We start from the raw sequence: 14,142 nt of genomic DNA, 5'->3' as shown, positions 1-14,142 counted from the left end.
TGGCTCTGCCCAGCTCTGCCCGGGCAGGGAGGGTGAGCCCAGTCCTCACGGTGACTCCAGGGCTCCCAGCCTGTCTCACAGCCTCACAGGCAGAGCTGCATAGGGTCCCCTTGAGGTCACGGTCTCAGTTGTACTCAGCTGCTGCTGTGGCCCTCCCAGGGCTGGTGGCCTCTCTGCAGCCCGTGGCCCCCCCGGCCATCAGTCGGCCCTGTGCTCGTCTTTCCCTGTCCCCACTACGATGTGTAGGCCACTACAGGCCTGCCCCAGCCCCTGCCCCTGTTGCTGCTACAGCCACTCACCCTGTCCTGGTCCCCAACAGGTCCGAGGGGAAGCAGACTGGCCGACGGGGCCGGAGCACATCCCTGAAGGAGCGGCAGCCAGCACGGCCCCAGAATGAGCGGGCCAACAGCCTGGACAACGAGCGCTGCCCTGACTCCCGGAGCCAGCTGCAGGTGCAGGTGCAGGTGGGGTGGAGGGAGTGGCCTGCGCGGGAGGCAGGGCTCGTGGTCACCATGGCACCAACCAGGCCAGGGTAAAAAGAAGCACAGAGGCCAAGGGTGCCAGGTCATTGAGCATGTGGGGCTTTGGAGGGCACCTGCTACATGGCAGGGTGGGTGGGTCCCGGGTTGGTTTGTCAGGAAGGCCGTGTGGACTCCAGGGTAAGTTCTAGTCCTCCTGCTGCCCTCCCTGGCCCCGGGCAGCCTCATTGCTTGGCCAGTTTGGCCCAGGGGTGGTCTCTAAGCTGGCCAGCTCTCTTCCTGCTGCTGAGTCTCTGTGGCTGCAGGGGGAGCAGAGGCACTGTGGGGACCGGGGCTGGGGCGGTGGGGACAGGCGCTATGCTGCTCTTCTGGGTATAGACAGGCTTCTTGTGCCTCCAGATCCCGAGGAAGACTGTGTATGACCAGCTCAACCACATCCTCGTCTCTGACGACCAGCTTCCTGAAAACATCATCCTCGTCAACACCTCCGACTGGCAGGGGCAGGTGGGGGTGCGGTCACATGGAATGGAGGGCTAGGGCGTAGGACAGAGGAGATGGGGCTCCTGTGCCCGCCTCCCACCCCTGGCACACCCACGTGCTGGAGCTGGTGGCTGTGGTTTGCCTGGCTGGGCCTGAGGTCTCTGGAGCCCCTGAGAGCTTTGGTGAGGGTTGGGTGCTGGGTGGTCTGGGCGGCTGTGCCGAAGTCAGTGGCTGCCCATCCTCCGCCAGTTCCTCTCCGATGTCCTGCAGAGGCACACGCTCCCCGTGGTGTGCACGTGCTCTCCCGCAGACGTCCAGGCGGCCTTCAGCACCATCGTCTCGCGGATACAGAGATAGTGAGTTGGGCTCCACCCTGTGCTCACTGCCCAAGTACCCCTCAGGGTCGCACCCCAGCCTCTGCCCCTCGCTCCAGGGCCGGGCTGTGGCTGGTGTCCACGGGGCCTGACCCACAGGCTCCTTGGAGCCTGGCCTCCCCTCATTGCGGGTGGGAGCAGCAGCCTGGCGTGTGTCCAGTCACACTGGAGGGGTGACCACCTGGCCTGTCCTGGAAAACCTGGGCCGAAGCCATGATTATGTGGCCCTCAGCCTGGGCAGTTTCAGGCATGTGGCATCCTGGGTCTGGGCAGCACTAGGGCGGTTATGGCGTGAGCGGCCACCGGCACGGGGCCCCCAGGCTCACACAGGCATCCTTGGATGGAGGACGGCTCCCTGAGGCGTCTGTCCCCTCCCGTCCCACCTGCCTCTGGATTGCAGCTGCAACTGCAATTCCCAGCCCCCGACGCCCGTGAAGATCGCTGTGGCGGGCGCGCAGCATTACCTCAGTGCCATCCTGAGGCTCTTCGTGGAGCAGCTGTCCCACAAGACGCCTGACTGGCTCGGCTACATGCGCTTCCTGGTCATCCCGCTGGGTGAGCGCCGCGTCCACCTGGGCCTGGCACACATGCTGTGGGCGCCGTGGGCGCCGTGGCGCCCCGGCTTGCCACGAATTTGTTGTTTTAAATGTCTGAGACAGTAACGCTGTTAATTTTAATTATACACAAGATAACTTGATCGCCCTAAAACAGCCATTTGGGTCAAGGTAAAGCCGCCACCCTCTGAAGGGGCCGAGGCGGGCGTCCCCTCAGCCCGTCGCTATGATAACTCAGCCGGTTTCCATTTCCAAAGTCAGAAGTGCAAAGCAGGGCTGGTTGTTAATCCTCTCCGCTTGTCCACGTCCTGTGTCGTGGAACTCCATGACTTCTTTAGGTCCATACAACGTGTCTTATTACAAAACTGTCCAGCCTGAATCTGATCAGCCACAAGGCCTGGAGGCAGCGCGTCTCCTGTGTGGCCCTGGCTGTGACACCACAGCCCTGAGCCAGCCAAGGCCTCCGAATGGTCATATGTGCCCTGCTGGGCCTTTGTTGCTGGCACTCAGGGCTGTGGGGCCTCAGCTCAGGGCTATAGCTCCTTCAGTGGGGCCACAGGTGTCCACCAAAGAGGGGCGGTGGCGGGGTCAGCGGCAGGAAAGTATGCTTGTCTGGAAGGCAGCAGAGCAGGCCCAGGGTCAGGTGGGCCAGCTCTTGGGCCACAGTGGGAGCCTTGTAGCACCAAGTCCCCCGTGTTGACACTGGCCCCACCCCTGGCATGCAGGGTCCCACCCCGTGGCCAGGTACTTGGGCTCCGTGGACTACCGCTACAACAACTTCTTCCAGGACCTGGCCTGGAGAGACCTGTTCAACAAGCTGGAGGCCCAGAGTGCGGGTGAGGCCCGGGCGCGCCCACAGCCCCATGCTGCCGCGGGAGGAAGGGGCCCTGGTCTCCCCAGATGCCGTGCCCAGGAGGCCCTGCACCTGCTCACGCTCAGCCTCAAGGAAGAGGCCATGACAGGGCCCACTGGGGCCTTGGCCAGGATGCCTCCTCTCCCCCGAGCCTTAGAATGTTGGGAGCCGTGGGGCCTGTCTGGGAAGAGGCAGACGCAGCCCTTCAGGTCTTGCCACACTTGCCCTGGTACCACCTTGAGAGTAGAGGACCAGGGCCCCTCAGCCACTGCCAGCAAGCCATGCTGCACTTCGGGGTGTGGGGGGCCTGGGCGGGGCAGCAGGGACACCCAGCTCAGCCCTGCTTGGAACCCCACCTGGCACCAGCCCAACCTCCCTGCTTCCTCCCCTCCTCCCCTGCAGTACAGGACACACCGGACATCGTGTCACGCATCACCCAGTATATCGCAGGCGCCAACTGTGCCCACCAGCTCCCCATTGCAGAGGCCATGCTGACCTACAAGCAGAAGAGGTAACGAGGTGGGCCCGGGCACCATGCCACAGGCTCCTGCCAGCTACCAACCCTCCACGGGCCTCCCCACCTGCTGCTGGGCTGGGCCTGGTGGCCACAGAGCCCTGCACTGGGCGCAGACCAGAGCCTGGGTCAGCCAGGCCGCTCCGGGGCCTCCCTGACCGTAGGCAGTTCCCCGCACCGCAGGTCCCCCATCATAAGCGCCATGTTTCCACCATTTCTGCGCACGTTGAATCCCCGAGTGATGAGAATTTGACAGGATGGATAGCTGTCACGGGGCCAGGGTGGCAGTGGCCCAGCCTCTCCAATCTGGGCACCTGTTCCTTCCACAGCCTGAGTTTCCTGGGATGGGGAACTGAGGGACCCCTGGGCCTTGGTCCTCAGGGATGAGTGATCAGCTCACATCCTCACCTGCCCAGAGCAGGAGGGTGCTCAGGAGCTCCAAGCCGAAAGCCCTGCGGGAGACCCGTCTGTCCCGCTTGCGCCTCCTCCCTGCACATGTGGCGCCAGCTGTCCCCACCTTTCCCCAGACTAGCTGGGAGAGAGCCAATTGCAAAGTGCAGCGCCAGCACCCATGGGCTCTGTCACGTGGGAGACCGAGCAAGGCGATCCCCGGAGGGCTCCTGAGGGCGTCGTAACATGTCTGTGTTTTCTCTTTTGATGGCTTTCCGAAAAGGAAAAAGCATTTTCATTTTGACTTTACCCTAAGGTATGGCTCTCTGGGTCTGCCTCCCGCCCTGTCTGTCCCCAGGCTGGTCTTTAGGGCTTGTTTAGCAGTCCTGGTCTGCATCACTCTGCTGTCCTCTGTCTGGGCTGGGAGTCAGGCCCTGAAGGCCGCCAGGTGCAGGCGGAGAGCCAGCACAGGGGAGGGGAGGTAGCCCCATAGGAGTCACTTTGCGCTGATGTGGACCCTTTTCCTTCGTCCGGCCTCACACTGGGTCAGGAGAGCAGCACACCGGCCTCCAGTCCCCGAGCCAGGCCCTTGTGCTGGGACTCCACCCCAGAGCCCCGAAGTCTGCAGGTCAGCCAGCACAGGACAACAGGCCTGTCCTTCTCTCTGTTTTGACCCTGGGTTTTGGTTTAAGAAGTGGCCAGGAAAAAAATGAAAAAAAAAAAAAAAAAGAAGAAGTGGCCAGGTTTAGGCTGGGCATAGTGGCTTGTGCCTATAATCCCAATACTTTGGGAAGCTGAGGAGGGTGGATCACTTGAGGTCAGGAGTTCGAGACCAGCCTGGCCAACATGGTGAAACCCCATCTCTACAAAAATACAAAAAAATTAGCCAGGCGTGGTGGCACACACCTGTAATCCCAGCTACTCAGGAGGCTGAGTCAGGAGAATCACTTGAACCCAGGAGGTGGAGGTTGCAGTGAGCCGAGATCATACCACTGCACTCCAGCCTGGTGACAAGCGAGACTCCATCTCAAAAAAAAAAAAAGTAGCCAGGTTTAGCCCCTCCTTGTTTTAAACTAAGAGCAAGTGGCTGATGTGGACCCCAGAGTCACATGGGCCGGGCTGTGCCCCAGGCCCTTCCCATTTGTGAACTTGGCAGCAGCCTGGCAGGGACACTGGTGCTCCCTACACATGGGGACATCGAGGCCAGTGGTTAAGGAGCTAGCCCGGTGACATGGCAACCAGCGGCCGTGCCTCGGGCCACCTGCACGCTAAAGAGCCTGGCTCCCAGGGCCTCTCAAGCACCAAGGGCCGGCAGAGAGGGGATTCCTCCATCTCCTATGGCTTACCTAGAGACAGGGCCAAACTACCAAGACCTCCAAATGGGGGTAAAGAGCTTTTGTGCTGAGACAGCTCCACCCGCTAAAATCTTTCATGTTTAGAGCCAAGTCCCAGGCACCCCCCAGAGCTGCCCTTTCGGACAGAGCCACCCATTTTCCTTGGCCAGGTGTATCCTGAGGCAGGGGGGCCCTGCTGGTCCTCCCGTGGGGCTCGTTCTCTGCCCTGTCTTCTGCCTGTGTGAGGTCATTTGCTGTCCTAGGAAACCTGTCCCCAACCCCACCCCCAGTGCAGGGTAGCTGGGTCCCAGGGGCCCCCTTGCTGGAAACACTGCAGGCTTAGGAGCTGCTCGAAGTGAGCAGCCTGGGACCACCCTCAGCTGCAGGGCTGGGCATCCTACGTCTTACCCTGCTAAACAAGCCTTTGCAGGTGAAAGACCAGCCATGGGGCCTCCCTGCTGACCCCGGTGGCCTGCACCCTTGCCCCTGGCTGTGGCACGAAGAGTCTGCAGCATGCACTGGTTGCCCGGGCCGCCACAGGCCATGGACGCAGCTTCTTGTCTGTCCCAGATCAGCCCTTCCGAGCAGCAAGCAGGGCCTTAGGAGACCCTAACACCTGCTCCCACCCCGTGCCTCCTGCCCCTGCCTCCGCGTCACAGGGGTGACACTGGCTGCCTGGGTGGGGCGGGCTGGAGCCCTGGAAGGAACCCAGTGAAGGCACTGAGCGTCTTACCTGCTCTCTCTACCCAGAGGAGGGTCAGTCGGGGGGCCAGGAGAGGTCAGGCAGCGGCACAGCCTTGTGGCTGGGACCTATGCAGAGTCCTCTCCAGCCAGGCTCCCCGTGAGAGCCCCTCAGGAGGTGACTCTTGCTGGCCCGCACTCCCCTGCCCAGGATGGCACTCCTCCTGTGAGGGCAGGCGAGGCCTGGAGGGCGGCCACAGCCCCAGCCCGCCCGTGCCAGCATGCGTGGGTAAAAATGCTGCTTAGGCATCCAGCAGCTTCCCCAGGGCCATGCAGAGTGGCCCCCAGGGCGTCTGCACTCTCTGTGCCCCTTACACTCCTGACCGCTTTGCCTTCACGGATATGTGTGGCTCCGGGGTCAGGGTGAGGTCTCAGTGGCCAGCCGGTGTCACCCCTGTCATACCGGCCCGTGTCCGGGGCCGGGTGCTGTCTGCATGGCCCAGGGGTGCAGCTTGGCTTTGAGAGTTCCAGCAACATCCCTGTGTTGTGACGTCTCCTGCGTTCAGCCCTCATCTGCCACACACTGCACTGTGGGCCTCGGAGCAGAGCGTGGACAGGAGGCCACCTTGCCATGGCTGTTGGGGGGTCTGGCTTGGCAGAGGGCAGGTGGCCCTGGGGATTGGAGCCACCCATGCCCTGGGGACCAGGAGCCGCCTCCTGCCTTCTGTGCTTTCGTGTGCCTGGAAGGACACTGATGTCACTGAGATTTCCAAACGCCGATCTGCCCGGTGAGGATAGTGGGATGTCAAGGACACGTCAAGGTGCTCCTGCCTGACAGCTGTGGACACAGCCGGGGTGCTGCAGGGCCAAGAGGCCGCCATGAGGCAGAGGCGGTCCTGAACACAGGATTTGCAGTGCCTTATGTTATCTGAAATGGACAAGAGGGGAAAGTTTCTGTTTCAACTCTCTTCTCTTTAGAAGTGGAACTGGGCTGGGGGCATCTGTAATGGGATGGATGGAATCTGTAGGTGGTTTCATCCAGAGGCATTACCAGGCCTTCTGCCCAGGGTAGGGTGGGAACTGTCCAGGTTAGCGTCCGGGGAGGGTGGGTATTGCCTGCTGCTGTCCCCTCACGCCGGCCCTGCAAAGACTGGGAAGGCACCTGCTGGGACCAGCTGCAGGGGCTGCCTCCTGGGAGTGTGTTGCTCGTGGACACACTATGGGGAGCGCTGGGTTAAGCCTCTGCCCTGCAGGACTCTTGGGGAGATAGTGCTGCTGGTCTGGAGCTAGTGCTCCCAGCAGAGGCCAGGCTGGGCCTGTGGCATCCTCCCCAGGCCTGTTTCTTGCAAGGGATTCTCCCTCAATGACCCTGTTCTGGGAAACAACCCAAAGGAGGGCTGGGGCCACTGGGCAGACCCACGTTCTGCACCTGGTGCAGGGCTGTCCCTGAGGGAGCACCCTGCTGGCCTGGCCGTTCTTGTCCCGGGTGTCGCCCTGTGCCTTGGCCTGTCCCCGGTGCTCCAGGGGCAGTGGCCACTTCTCTGCACTGTGTGTGTGCGTGGTCTCCACCTATAAGAGCCACTTGCTATGTCAGACTCTGCAGTTTGGGGAAACGAGACGGAAGAAACAGCTGGGCGAACTGCCCAGAGAGACAGCACCAGCCACTGATGTGGTCTGGCTGAGGAAGCCAGATGGGGAGGCACCTCCTAAGTGCAGACCACAGGGAGCCTTGAGGCCAGGGGAGAGCAGGAAAGAGGGGAGCCAGAGCCAGCCCACCACTCAGGATAGGCCCTGCCCTGCGGATCTTCTGTGGGGCCTAGGAGGAAATGTGGCCCACCTCTCCCCATCTGTCTCAGGACCTTGTGCTGTGCTGGCCCTTGTCTTGTGGGAGAGCTCCGGGCCCAGCCCAGGCTGCAGTGGCACGGTCAGCATGAGCCTGCACTAGCTGGACCACAGGACAGCCCTGCCTGAGCTGCCCATGTCATAGGGGAAGACAGACGCGTCCTCTCCGCAGCCCCACGGCTCCTGCCCTCATACCCCTGGCATCTTCACATGGATTGGCTGTGACTGACTTCCAGGAGAGGCCGCTGTTCTGCTGGATGTTGTGTGGAGTCAAGTCCAGGCAACACCTCCACCACTCACCGAGCCCGTCAGCTCACTCAGACACAGCCGGCCGGGGGCATGCTGGGCCCGCCTGCAGGCCACGTGTGGGGCATTCTGGTAGAACACGGAGGTCTACGGCGGTCCACGGCAGCCAAAGCCTGGTCTCTCCTGTGGCATGGACATTACCCAGATGGTCTGGAGAAAACCTCCCCGCCCTGGCTTTGGTGCTGCTGATCACCGGAGAAGGTCCCGGCTGTGCCTGAAAGTCCTGGGGCACAGGCAGCTGCCCTCCTCCCAGTGGAGCAGGGAGTGTCCAGCTTGGTGGGTCAGTGGAGGCGCAGGCTGGACGGGGCTTAGCTGGCTGTGTGGCGTCAGGCACTGAGGATCGCAGAGTGAATCCCTCGGCAGAGCTGTGCCCTCCGGCCTAGTCTCCTGCCCATGGGTGCACAGAGACCTGTTTGTCCTTCCCGCATGGCGGCATGGCAGGAGGGGCCAGGCCAGGGCCGGCAGTGGTTGGGGATGGGTGGGGCTGGAGCACACTGGGCAGGGCCGACTGGGGCAGGGCTGTCCGGCGGGGCCGCACCAGGTTCTCAGGCCAAGAGGGAGCTGTGCCCACCGTGCGGGGCTGTGCCCTGAGGAGAGCTTAACTGTCTGTTTCCTTGCTCTTAGCCCTGACGAAGAGTCCTCCCAAAAGTTCATTCCCTTTGTTGGGGTGAGTACTGGCCAGCTGTATGTGACGGGAAACCGCTCACCTGCCAACGTGTCTTTTACAGTCAGAACATTTGGGGATTGACGATATATTCCAAAACCCTCCCACAGATGTGAGCTGGGTATTTGCCTTCCCATGTGGCCTGTCTCAAAGCTTGCTTCCTTCCCCTGCCGGAGTGGGGTGTGGGCCCGGAGGTTGTTGGTTCCCCCCCAGCTCTGCCTGGGGGGCTGATATGTGGAAGCAGAGACAGGTCGGTGGGGCAAGGCCTTAGGGACACCCAGCGGGCTTGGCCCAGTGTCTCAGGAGAGGAGACTGCCTCCCAGGTTGGGAGGGCACCTCTGTCCTCTAGGAGCCCAGGGCCACGAGGGAGCTTCCCTTTGCCTACTCTGGGGCTGTGGCCTGCGGGTGTGTGGGCTTCAGTTCCTGCCCAAGGCAAGGGCTGCTTCTGCCAGCCAGGCCGATCCCTGCCAGGCCTGGGTTTCCACAGCCTGCCTCCTGTCCATCTTGTCATCCCGTTGTGTGGCTTCCCTCCCGCCAGGTGTCTGCTGTGAGATCCATGGGGCCTGGCAGATGAGTTGCCCAGGCAGGGGAGGGGTCTCTGGGCCTCAGTTTCCCCACTGGTGGAACAGAGGCCTTTCCATGCACCATCCAGTGGCTGGGTCTGCTGAGGGCTCTGGGGCGATGGCCGGCCCTCTGAGAGGGCGGAGTTCATCTTGAACAGCAGCTGCTCAAGGCGCTTTCTGCACTGACGAGCATCTGTGCCCAGGCACACAGGCCTTCCCGCAACCAAGGACCTGTTCTGTCACTGGGATTCATGGTGGATCTACGCAGCCACCTGTGGCTCGTGGCTGCCATGTGAGACCTACCAGGTCCTGGGTCTGTCCTGTTGGCCCACCAGGGTCCCTCCTGCCGGTGTCCTGGTCTTACGGGACACATGGTTTGCTGCTGCCCTGAAGGCCGCCTTTGGGAGAGGGCAGTCCCTCTTGCTGAACCCGAGCTCCCTGAGCGCTGTCTGTCCCCACGTGGCTGCCCTGAGCTTGGCTCTGCTCCACAGATGGGGAGAGAAGGCAGGAGGGACCCGGCACTGTCCTGGCCCTCCTGTATCTGGGAGTGGTGGCCACAGGGGGAGGGCAGTGGGCAAGCTGAACCGCATGGCTTCCACCAGCCAGTGCCTGTCGCTTTCTAGGTTGTGAAGGTTGGAATTGTGGAGCCATCCTCGGCCACATCAGGTAACCCCATCTCACCCTGAGGCCTTATGAGTGGCCCATGGGTAGTGGTCCCAACACCTTCATGGGCGCCCTGAGCCCCGGGGGAGCACCGTCACTCTGGTCCTGCAGACCAGACCAGCCCTTTGGGGCCAGACAGCCACGAGTCCCAGTCTGGCTATGATGCTTCTGCTCCACACGGGGTTTGTCCTCCAGGGACCGCTGTCCTCCTGAAGCCCCATACCAAGGCTGGCAGGGCCGTTTTCCCAAACCTAGAAGAATCCGAGACCCTCCCATCTCACACAGGCCACTAGGGACTCCCACCCTGCACCCCCAGGGGCTACCTGGCCTTCTGGCCACATCCTGGTGCCACCCGGGGAAGCCCAACAGGTGGGCTCAGCCAGCTCTGTGACTTCTCCCCAAAGGCGACTCGGACGACGCGGCCCCCTCAGGCTCCAGTGCGCTCTCCTCCACCCCACCGTCCACGTCTCCCGCGGCCAAGGAGGCCTCGCCCACCCCACCCTCCTCCCCGTCAGTGAGCGGAGGCCTGTCCTCCCCCAGGTAAAGACGCGGGTCAGCCTGTTTCACGGTGAATAAATGTGGATGCTATGCTGGGCTGTCTCTTGGCTCTACACACAGTTGGGTTTGTGTGTTTTGTTTGTTTTTTTTGAGACGGAGTCTTGCTTTGTCTCCAGGCTGGAGTACAATAGCGAAATTTCAGCTCACTGCAACCTCTACCTCCCAGGTTCAAGTGATTCCCCTGCCTCAGCCTCCTGAGTAACTGGGACTACAGGTGCATGCTACCACACCCAGCTAATTATTTGTATTTTAGTAGAGATGGGGTTTCACCACGTTGGCCAGGATGATCTCGATCTCCTTACCTTGTGATCCACCCACCTCTGCCTCCCAAAGTGCTGGGATTACAGGCATGAGCCACTGCACCTGGCCCTACACAGTTGGGGCTTTTAAAAATCAAGCTGAGGGCAGAAGGCACAAGAAACGGGAATCTAGGCCGGGCGCGGTGGCTCAAGCCTGTAATCCCAGCACTTTGGGAGGCCGAGGCGGGTGGATCACGAGGTCAAGAGATCGAGACCATCCTGGTCAACATGGTGAAACCCTGTCTCTACTAAAAAACTACAAAACATTAGCTGGGCATGGTGGCGTGTGCCTGTAATCCCAGCTACTCAGGAGGCTGAGGCAGGAGAATTGCCTGAACCCAGGAGGCGGAGGTTGCGGTGAGCCAAGATTGCGCCATTGCACTCCAGCCTGGGTAACAAGAGCAAAACTCCGTCTCAAAAAAAAAAAAAAAAAAAAAAAAAGAAAGAAACGGGAATCTCTAGACAGTCCCATGGAGTTAGCTTTGACAGCTATGCTGCAGCCCTGATAGCCTGCCCGGATCTCTCCGGAGCAGACCTTACTCAGGTGAAGCTAAGCTGTTGGGGGTTGTGGGGCCTGAGGCCAGGCATGGTGTTGGTGCTGTGTGCAGGGCTCCCACCACAGACCCCCGGCCCCCCCGCCTCCTGTGTTTCTAGCCTCCAGCTCCTTCCAGGCTGAGAATGAGGGAGCTGGCTCACGTGGGCTGTCAAGACTCCAAGGGGCAGCGCAGAGAGCGGGTGGACAGGCCTCCCACGCCGAGGGCTCCTGTCACCAGGCTCCCTATAATTTGTGCAGGACCCTCCTGGAGGTGACCGGGCATGTGGGCAGCTCCACAGAGCAGGCTTCAAGCCCCCGGCGCCCCTCTGCTGGCAAGTTGGGACAGGTGTTGGCTGTCACCCCCTGGCCTGTCACATGGACAGTGACGCCCCCATCACCAGGCGCAAGGATGCAGGTGTGAGCACCTTCCTCTGCCTTTCCCAGCCAGGGTGTCGGTGCCGAGCTGATGGGGCTGCAGGTGGACTACTGGACGGCAGCACTGCCCACGGACAGGAAGAGGGACGCCGAGAAGAAGGACCTGCCTGCCACCAAAAACACGCTCAAGTGCACTTTCCGGTCCCTCCAGGTCAGCAGGCTGCCCAGCAGCGGCGAGGCTGCGGCCACGCCCACCATGTCCATGACTGTGGTCACCAAGGAGAAGAACAAGAAGGGTGAGGTGGGGCTGCTCGGTGGGAGAGGGCGGCTCGAAGCCTGCAGTGATGGCAGCCCCCAGCTGGCCTTGGGCAACCCACGTGCACAGGCAGGGCTGGTGGGGTGAGGGAGCATGACCTGAGGGCAGTGAGGGTCAGGCAGTTGTGACCAGAGCCTCAGGCAGAGGCCAGCTGGGCCGGTCACCAGTTTTCCTGGGTGTGCAGGGCCGAGCCTTCCCCACACGCCCCGGGCCTGGCCCTGTAGGAGCAGCAGAGTGACAGCAGCGTGTCTCTTCTCCTCCCAGTGATGTTTCTGCCCAAGAAAGCCAAGGACAGGGATGTGGAATCCAAGAGCCAGTGCATCGAGGGGATCAGCCGGCTCATCTGCACTGCCAAGCAGCAGCAGAACATGCTTCGGGGTGAGCTCCGCGCTCCCGGGGTCTGTGTGGAGTGGGGCACAGGCGAGAGCACAGCAGGGCCACGTCGGAGCCCACACGGCAGCTGCAGCGTCTCGGTGTAAAGCGCACCTTCCACCACCTGAGGCGTAGGCACATTCGACGAAGCCCTTGGTGAGGCTGACAGTGTTCTAAATGCTGAGAAAGGAGTTTTCAACCCTTTCTGCTTTTTTAAGAATAATGGCTTTATTTTATTTTTTTATATCAGCAACTGTATCTACAGACTTTTTTTTCTGTTTTGAGACGGAGTTTTGCTTTTCACTGGGGCTGGAGTGCAGTGGTGTGATCCCACCTTACTGCAAACTCTGCCTCCCAGGTTCAAGCGATTTTCCTGCCTCAGCCTCCCAAGTAGCTGGGATTACAGGTGTCTGCCACCACGCCTGGCTAATTTTTTTGTATTTTTAATAGAGACCGGGGTTTTGCCATGTTGGGCAGGCTGGTCTCGAACTCCTGACCTCAGGTGATCCCCCCACCTCAGCCTCCCAAACTGCTGGGATTACAGGTGTGAGCCACCATGTCCAGCCTAAAAATGATGACTTATAATTTCAAAGTATTCTAGAGAAGATGCCCTGCAATTAACTTTAGAAACGGAGCTCAGGTCAGCTGACCTCCAGGTTGATGTGGCTCTGTCTCCCACAGGGGTCTCTGTTTTAAGGAGGCTTCCAATGTCTTCTCCCCACACCTGTGCAGGTGGAGGTGGATATGTACAAGTAGCACCTGGTGGAAGGAGGTGGGGTCTGATTCTTCCATCTGCAGGCAGCCCTGGGGGAGATGCCAGCCCCAGGGCTCTGAGGTGTGGGAGGGCAGGGGGCAGAAGGGGTATCCTCAGGAGCCAGTATGGCTCTGGATCCCCTGAGTCCCTGAGGAGGGTGTCAGTGCCCTCCAACATGGGGCTCCTTCTCATCCTGCACCCCAGCTGCTACCCAGCCTGGTGGGCTAGGCAGGCAGGTGGGCAGGCCGGGCAAATGGGCAAGCAGTCAGGCCAGGCAGGCGGGCAGGGTGGACAGGCTGGGCAGGAAGGGTGGACTGGTGGGCAGGCTGGGCAGGAAGGGTGGACCAGCAGACGGGCAGAGTGGGCAGGCGGGCAGGGTGGGCGGGTGGGCAGGCATACAGGCGGGCAGGGTGGGCGGGCGGGCAGGCATACAGGCGGGCAGGGTGGGCGGGCAGGCGTATGGGCGGGCAGGTGGTCAGGCAGCCCTCTCCCACAGTCCTCATCGACGGTGTGGAGTGCAGCGATGTCAAGTTCTTCCAGCTGGCCGCGCAGTGGTCCTCCCACGTGAAGCACTTCCCCATCTGCATCTTCGGACACTCCAAAGCCACCTTCTAGCCCCGCCCCAGCGGGGGGGCCCCACCTGCCCCAAGCACCCACCACGCTGGGAGGGGCCCAGCTGCGTTTCTGTTAACATTTCAGTTTACTACAGAGACAGACCCTTAAAACACAAAGAGAAACAGTCTTAAGTATGAATGTGCTCACAACCTGGAAACTAACGGGGGAGCTCCTGCCGGGAGCCGAATAACTGCTCTGCTTATTAACCTGAACGTTGGGCCCGGGGCTGGGAGGCCGGAAGGACAGTGCTGACCGCGGACGTGGAAGGTGTGCTGTGGCCCCACAGGCCAGGAGGGTTCTTGCCTTCGCGTCCTGTCCTTCCTGGAAGTCAGGACTCTGCTTCCTCAGGGAGCCTGGGCCAGGCGGAGCTTGGTGGCCACAGGCCGCTCAGTCCTGTTGGGGTGTCCTGAGTTAAGCCTGGGGGCCCATCCTGCCTGCCTGAGAGATGCCCCCAGCACCGCACACTCGTGGTTCCCAATAAACTCCTGCCTGCGGGCGGAGGTTTTATAGCAGCAGATATTTTTAATGCTTTTAAATACATGTTATAATGTAGCTGCCAAACATGTTGCTCTTCTGAAGTCCCCTGGGGCTGGGAAGAGCCAGCAGAGCCTATCTCCGCTC

The 14,142-nt window shown here is 61.2% G+C and overlaps 1 protein-coding gene across 6 annotated transcripts in view; it reads left to right on the top strand.

Moving 5' to 3' along the window:
- Positions 1–14,033, top strand: part of PACS2 (phosphofurin acidic cluster sorting protein 2) — an 81,572-nt gene extending 67,539 nt beyond the window's left edge. For 3 of the 6 annotated variants that reach the window (XM_032267609.1, XM_032267608.1, XM_032267607.1), the window contains exons 13-25: positions 320–452; positions 879–983; positions 1,209–1,315; positions 1,734–1,888; positions 2,613–2,723; positions 3,143–3,251; positions 3,928–3,960; positions 8,432–8,474; positions 9,658–9,700; positions 10,102–10,237; positions 11,534–11,760; positions 12,045–12,158; positions 13,403–14,033. In XM_032267609.1, the coding sequence (XP_032123500.1) occupies positions 320–452; positions 879–983; positions 1,209–1,315; positions 1,734–1,888; positions 2,613–2,723; positions 3,143–3,251; positions 3,928–3,960; positions 8,432–8,474; positions 9,658–9,700; positions 10,102–10,237; positions 11,534–11,760; positions 12,045–12,158; positions 13,403–13,521 (1,435 nt within the window). In that variant the 3' untranslated portion in view covers positions 13,522–14,033. The remainder of the gene's footprint in view (positions 1–319; positions 453–878; positions 984–1,208; positions 1,316–1,733; positions 1,889–2,612; positions 2,724–3,142; positions 3,252–3,927; positions 3,961–8,431; positions 8,475–9,657; positions 9,701–10,101; positions 10,238–11,533; positions 11,761–12,044; positions 12,159–13,402) is intronic. The other 3 variants (XM_032267612.1, XM_032267611.1, XM_032267610.1) reach the window with 1 other exon arrangement.
- Positions 14,034–14,142: the final 109 nt, after the last annotated feature.

Source organism: Sapajus apella, unplaced genomic scaffold, assembly GCF_009761245.1.
Source record: "Sapajus apella isolate SASKATOON/1434 unplaced genomic scaffold, GSC_monkey_1.0 scaffold170, whole genome shotgun sequence".
Classification (NCBI taxonomy): Eukaryota; Metazoa; Chordata; class Mammalia; order Primates; family Cebidae; genus Sapajus; species Sapajus apella.
Note: the sequence above shows the minus strand (reverse complement) of the source record. Positions and strands in the feature narration are given on the sequence as shown.